Source organism: Pelophylax lessonae (assembly GCF_965119305.1).
Source record: "Pelophylax lessonae genome assembly, chromosome: 12".
NCBI lineage: Eukaryota > Metazoa > Chordata > Amphibia > Anura > Ranidae > Pelophylax > Pelophylax lessonae.
Window position 1 is genome coordinate 197,081,109 of NC_138779.1, and position 7,612 is coordinate 197,088,720.

Sequence of the window (7,612 nt, forward strand, 5' to 3'; positions counted from 1 at the left end):
GCCTCACCAGTCCACTGGAACTACTCAAGTGAGAAATTACACATCCATTTACATGTCGAGTATTTTATACTTAAGAACAGGCCTTTCAATCTCGAGTGAATGTCCTTTTATAGGGGGGATCCCTGTCATTGTATGAGCTGCCAAATGTAGCCCAATTGGCCTTTTTTTTTTTAAAATAACAAACATGTTATACTTACCTGGTTTGTGCAATAGTTTTGCACAGAGCAGCCTTGATCTACTTCTTCTCAGGTTCCCTGTGGGCACTCCTGGCACCTCCTCTTCATGGTGTGCCATCATAAGAAGCTATTTCCTATCATGGCACACCTGCGGGCTCAATCCCAAGCTGCCCTGTCTGTCCCCCCGTCACAGGATTTGATTGGCAGGAGCAGGAGCCAATGGCTCCCACTGCTATCTATCTTCCCTGCGGGGGGAGAGAGAGCAGAAAGAGTTCTTGCTGGAAAAAAATATTTTAAGCTACAGACAGCATGGTCTCATGAAAGACAAGAAGTTGTCAAACAAACCTGATTTCTTTTTAGGAGGAGGTAAGTAAAACCTTGGACAGAGGGGTGGCTGTGGACGTAATATACTTGGGTTTTGCAAAAGCATTTGACACAGTTCCCCACACACGGCTAATGTGTAAGGTAAAGTCTACGGGCTTAGAAAGATCAGTTTGTAAATGGATAGAAAATTGGCTTACAGACCGAATTCAGAGAGTGGTGGCTAATGATTCTTACTCTAAATGGTCTAAGGTTATCAGTGGTCTACCCCAAAGTTCAGTGTTGGGACCCTTACTTTTTATTATCTTTATAAATGATATAGGGTCTGGGATTAAATGTACCATTTCAGCCTTTGTAGATGACACCAAGCTATGCAGTGGAATGACGTCCTTACAGGATGTCGCTAACTTAGAAGCCAACCTCAGTGTACTATTTACTTGGGTGACTATGTGGCAAATGAGGTTTAATGTTGATAAATGTAAAGTAATGCATTTGGGGGCTAAGAATATGCATGCATCATACATACCAGTAGAACTGGGGGAATCAATGGTGGAGAAGGATTTATTCGGATTTCTACCTTATCTCAGAGCATCTCCCGGCGCTCAGGTGACTCCTTGGCTCTCTGCTCCTTTCCTTCCCTCCTCCTGATTGATGCCAGTGGGAGTTCTTGGCCCTGCCCACTATAGCTGTCAGCGGGGAGAGGAGAGAGCCGAGGAGTCACGTGAGCACCAGGAGACGCTCTGAGATAAGTTAGAAATCGGCATAGTTTTTATACAGCACAGGCACAGGGACACATAACGTTAGAACAGATGGATGGTATAAATATAACATAGTGGCTTAACAACCACTTTAAAGTGAATAACTCAACACCAAGTTCACAATATGGACCCCTTATGTGTTTGTACATGATGATCATACACCCCCCCTCAATCCCCTCTTCTCAAGAGAGAAAAAAAACAGTTCCTCTACTCTATTCTCATAGCTGAGCTCCTCCATGCCTCTTTTGAGTTTGGTTGCTCTTCTCTGCACTTTCTCCAGTTCCCCGATATCCTTTTTATGAACTGGTGCCCAAAACTGAACTGCATATTCCAGATGAGGTCTTACTAATGATTTTTACAGGAGAAAAATGATATCTCTCTGGAGTCCATACCTCTTTTAATACAAGAAAGGACTTTGCTTATTTTAGAAACCAAAGCTTGGCATTGCATGCTGTTACTAAGCTTATGATCTACCAGAACACCCCGTTTTTATACAGCACAGGCACTGGGACACATATTGTTATATAACAGATGGGATGGTATAAATATAATATAATTTTTATAGCAGCAGGAGTGGAGGGTCAGGCAGTGTCTCGAGCTGACTTGCAGGGAGGGGAGGGGGAGAGGGGAGCAGCGGCTGATGGAGGCACGTAAACTGACCACGGTGTCAGAACTTGGCAGCCATGACAAACTGTCATTAGTTTACAGGGGAACAGGATCAGCCAGGTATTTCAGGTTATACAGGAGGCCAAATTACACAGCACAAGCACTGTGCTGTTGTTAATGATTTAAGGGCACAGGATCGTTTTTTGTTTTTTTTTTAGGATAACATACACTTTTAGGTCATCACAGAAGGATAAGGGGGGCACTCTTTACATCTAGAGAAAAAGAGATTTAAACTCCAAATGCGGAAAGGTTTCTTCATAGTAAGAGCTGTGAAAATGTGGAATAGTCTTCCTCCAGAGGTGGTTCTGGCCAGATCAGTAGATTGCTTTGAAAAAAGGCCTGGATTCTTTCCTAAATGTATATAAATGGGTACTAACATTTATAGGTAAAGTTGATCCAGGGAATATCTGATTGCCTCTCGGGGGATCAGGAAGGAATTTTTTCCTCTGCTGGAGCAAATTGTATCATGCTTGGCTGGGAATTTTCGCCTTCCTCTGGATCAACTGTGGATAAAGGATTGGGTATATGGGGATTGTATGGTTGTTTTTATATTGGTTGAACTAGATGGACTTGTGTCTTTTTTCAACCTGAATAACTATGTAAGGCTTCCACCACTTACAATAAGGGATACAGTGTTATTCTTAGTCCACCCCCATCCCGCAGGAGACTGATGGAGCAGCAGGAGAGGGATGAGGTTATCTCCCTATCCGTTCTCCTACTATCAGTCCATTTTTTTTGTTGGCATATACTGTATATACATGCAGCACCCCTGCTTGGCTCCCAGATCTTTCTCTCACCATACTCAATGCTGCTGTACAGGAGATTACAAGAGAAAATTTTAAGTAGTTACATTGCTCGCAATAAAAAAAAAAGAAATGCAACAATGTATAAATGGATACAGAACTGCATTAATTAGTGTATTTTATTTCTGCCTGGAGTTCATCTTAAACCATGCTTGTCTCTTGCAGGCTCATACCTGACTCATGAAGCAAGTGGACTGGATGAACATGGCGAAGCCCGAGAAGCATTTCTAAACGGAGGCGAGAACCACAAGCGAAAGGAGGAGTTTTTTATTTAAAAGGGAAACAAAAAAAAGACACAGAAGAAACAAATCCCAACACAGTATTAATAACCTGATTTTTTAATTTAATCTTTCCTTTGGAGGGTGGGCAATGGGGAAGCAGAGAAAGTGTGGGGATAGGTAACTATAGAAGATGGGTAGAAGGGAAGACGGACTCAGCCTCTGCTGTAAGTGGATCAGCAGTGTCAACTTATTGCTGCGCTTCCTACAGCCTAAGAGGGTCAATAACCGGGTGTAGAGACTGCTGAACTGAACGTGATGTGTGCAAGATTTAAGTGAGCGTTGACTGTGGCCATACATAGGCTCTCTGGGGCAGTTGTGTTTGTGCAAATGAAGTGACTGGTGCCTAAATATAGTTTTAAGGAACAGTAAATCTAAAATGGAGAAAAGAGATTGTTATGCGAAAGAGCTTCTAATGGCATTCCCAAAAATGGTTGTAAAAAATCCCCCATACCTCTTCAGATATAATATTTATGCTGCTTTGCTGAGCACCCCTTTTGTCCTACGTGAGCTGCCAGTTTGGGATGGCTTGGAAGTGGCAACCACAATTTTCTTCTGTGTAAACACAGGGCAGGGAGGTAATTGTGTGCTGAAAAATATTTAACTCTCATCTCCATTTTAAAAAGAATCAAGTCTTTCATATTACCAACGTCTTTTATTAAAAACTCTTTCATATGAACCAACCTGCCTTTTATGTTTAATGGCCCTCTAACAATATTTTATTTCCATAGTAAAGTCTTCGGCTTTGGACATACATGTGAATAAGCAAAGTTTACAGCAATATTTACAAAATATTTGCAAGGCTTTCAGCAAGCTTCAGGCAACTATGTTAAAATTTAAAGCAAATTTCAGGTCCCGAAAGAGGATGGACACAGATCTTAATGGAAGTGTTGACTGGAAATTTAAACAAGCTGCTAGGAGGTTTCCGGAGGCTTTCAACAACTTTTAGGTAGTGCTGAAGTTTACGGAAGCATGCTACCAGATTGTTTAAAGCGACAGCCAGCACTACTATTAAAGTGGACCTCCTAGGAATATTTAGCGCTTCGTAATATTAATTGTGCTTAAGCCGTTGTCTTGAATTTATCTCAAAATCTAGCAGTACAGATTTTAAACATTGACTCCCCCCTCCCTCCAAATTGCTGTATATTTGCAGTGAATCTAAAGCATTGCTCACATTAACTGCTAATCTCACCAGATTTGCGATAAGATTTGATGGTGTCACTATTGAACTGATCATTGTTCTCCTTGCTGCAGAGAAAGCTGCACCTTAGAATCTGCAGTACTAAGATCTCCCTGCTTCTGCTTTATACGTACAGGCAGTCCCCGGGTTACAAATAAGATAGGGTCTGTAGGTTAAGTTGAATTTGAAAGTCGGAACAGGTGCATTTTTTAAGTGTAGCTCCAGCCAAAATAATAATTTTTACATTTTTTTGGATAGCATAGGGAAGGGTTAACACCCCTGCAACATTTGTTTTGCTGTCTGTACCTCTGTTCAGAAGATTTCACCTCACTTTCTGTCCCTATGAAAACTGGATTTTGAAAATTTCGGGTAGTTGTGGAAACAAGGAGTAGTGATAAAGCTTCAGTGGAGACACCTTTTTCACATGAGAACTCTTACAGGAGTGAATTTCCCTTCCTAGGGGGAGATTTCCTCTCACTTCCTGTTGTCCCATTCCATTTGTATGTAAGAGTCGTTTGTAAGTCGGATGTTTGTAACCCGGGGAACGTCTATATGTGGATCTGTATTTTCTGCATGTCTCCTCTTAAATACTTTCCCCACCATCCTGTGGGGTGGTGGCTCTGGCATGAAGAAGCAAAGTCCTGCCATTACCAAGATAGATGCCTCTGCACAGACACACAGTGCAGAACATGGCATGTAAGTCAGTAATGGGGAAAATATCAGCTGCAGGGACCACAGGCCATACTGGTGACTAGTCCTTTGCCTTCTGCTTGCCTCTTTCAGCCCACGTTCACATTGGTCCGATTTTACATACAATTTTACATGTCAAATCGAAGGCAATTCCCGGCAATGGTAATGTCACGGTTCTTCCCAAAAGTAGTTTCTGTACTACTTTTGGCGATTTGGGGGGGGGGGCGATTTCCATAGACATTTGTGCAGGAACTCAGCTGAACTCACACGATTTCAAAATGGCCCCACTGTGAACCTGGGCTTGGGCACAGTTTCCACAGGTATGGTCCTCTTGAAGACCTGTGTTTAATCCTCACAAATTGGGACCATAGTTTCAACAAAGATGTTTAAGGTTTGTCAGAGGGTTTGCAAATACTTTGTAATAGCTTGTTGTAAAAGTTGGAGTTTCACATACTGAAGACTATATGTACAAGGCCTAAAACAACCATTTGTAAACATGCTAAAGGGTTAAAATATAAGAAAACTGCACCATTTACTCCCAGCCTAAAATATGTAAATATCTTCAAACTCACTAGTCATAGTTAAAAAAAACAGAGCCATAGCTAGGAAGAAACCAAGCCATAGCTTTGTTGATGGGGGCCAATACCAAAGCCATAACAGGGCCCCTTGTCTCTCTAATCTCAATATTGAAAGCAGTTCTCAATCTCTAGTGATACAAAGTACCAATTGTTTGAAAGAACTTGTATAGAGGTTCCAAAACCTTAATTTCATCCCTCCAACTTTTAATAATTTCTTCCAAATGTATTTGCCACATGCTATTGGTCGTACCCAAGGATGCCTTAGGTCTTTTAGGAACAACAACCCTGACCCTTGGGTAGATATACTATACAAGCAGATACCAAAAAAGGTTAAATAGGTAGCTCATCAGGTGCCTAAAGCTGGCCATAGATAGATTGAAATTTGGCCAATTCAACAGGGACCAGATGAATTGTGATCCATCTATAGCCATTTCTGTTCGATCAAAGGATCAGCTGTTGAATGGGACTGTTGGTAAATTGTTATTGATCAGCACTGCAGCAGATTGACTGCATCTATGGCCAGCTTTTTAGGATCCTAGCAACACCCCTGATCATTGGGCAGACATACTACATGAACTGCTAAAAAAATAAAAAGCCCCAAAAGTAGCTCATCAGGATGTCTTAGCACTTCTAAGACTTTAGCAGCACCCCTTACTCTTGGGTAGATATGCTACATCAATAGCTAAAAAAAAAAGTAGCTCATCAGGATGCTAACAGCAGGTAAAGAGGAGGGTTATCTATAGCCATGCTAGACCTTGGTCATAATGAAGGATTCAGTTGCATCTAATGACAAAGCCTGGTATATGCTGGTAAAGGTGGTACTGCCAAGCCTGGAAGGCCTTAGTTTTTGCAAGATGGGAAGCTCGGCCCCTTCTGGACATTCTGGATAGGCACTGGCGCTCCCAGTAATGGCTTAACTGAGCAAGCCGGACATTCTGTCATTTGTGCAAGCCCAGGGCATGATATTAAGAGCATGATGTTTGTTTAATCGCCTTAATTAGGCAAAAATCAGCACAGCTTGGAGTCCCTAGCGAGGAAGGGCAGGCGGCGGGGGGAGTGAGTGCAGCCATAAGTTACAGGTTTAAACAGGAGAACGAGAGTGATTTGAGAAGCTGGGTTGAGGCATTGTGAGCTCTGTGCGTGAACCGGTTACCAGCCACTTACACCTGCCCAACCAGCCCTGCCGCCTGTAGAGAACTTTTACAGTCGTTGCACACCCGTATTTGTGCCGACGTTAATCTGCGCGGGGTCTGCTTGCAGTAATTAGTTACCATCCACTTTTAGACACTTAATTTTATCACTTGTGTCAAAATAAATGCAGCAATCAGCTGCTTACAGTAGCAATCTTGAGCGTTCAGCGGGATCGAGAGAACACCCAAACGTTTCTGCCAGAGGAGCAAGTTAAAGTAATTATGTGGGAAAGCTGTGCCGAGCCACATCATTTCACTTAATGCTTCTGACTCATTGGGGGCTGTTAAAGATGTGATTTTGTGCTTTTTTTTGTTCTCTTTTGCCAAAAAAAAGTTCTCAAAGCTGAGCTCCAGACAGGCCGTTAAGAACATGGTTGAATTTTTTTAAAACTGTTTTACCTGCCAAAAAGTGTGAAATTTTGTTCAGCCAATCATGTTAAACCTGCCAGCAAGCATAGCCAGGTCTCTGGCATCCAGTACAGTTTGCCAGTTCCGCTCAGTCTAGGACTCGCCTTCAGCAATCTGATTGGACAATGAAGGAGCATTACTAAACTGATGAGGTCACCACTCATAGTTCATAGTGTTAGCTTGACAATGGCCTAATTGGTTCTCAGTACTACCCCTCCCTCTCCTAGTCTAAGTTCCAAATTAAGGGAAGCTAATATAAAGAAAATTTTAGGTAGCTGTATTCTACCTACTCCATGCCAACTGCCATGGGAGAAATCTGGAGTCTGGCATTGCTGTGATCTTCTTAAAATCCAAGTTTCCTCTCTGATATGCTGACATTTTGACTTCAGTACTTTTTTTTCACTGAACAAATATGCAGATAAGGTCTTCTGACTTTCCTGATCTGCATACCTGCTCATTAACTCAAAGTATTGAAGCCAAGACATCTGCTTATCAGATAGGCAACTAGCATTATAAAAATGGGGTCAATGAAAGCGCCTATTAATAACGGCAGCCTTTCAATTA

General features: G+C 42.1%; 1 protein-coding gene across 1 annotated transcript in view; it reads left to right on the plus strand.

Moving 5' to 3' along the window:
• The window catches only part of CADM4 (cell adhesion molecule 4), a gene marked incomplete at its 5' end in the record, with an annotated part of 735,914 nt that extends 732,153 nt beyond the window's left edge, over positions 1-3,761 (plus strand). Inside the window, one exon of the mRNA XM_082274726.1 lies at positions 2,890-3,761. Coding sequence (XP_082130852.1) covers positions 2,890-2,999 — 110 coding nt within the window. The 3' untranslated portion in view covers positions 3,000-3,761. The remainder of the gene's footprint in view (positions 1-2,889) is intronic.
• Positions 3,762-7,612: the final 3,851 nt, after the last annotated feature.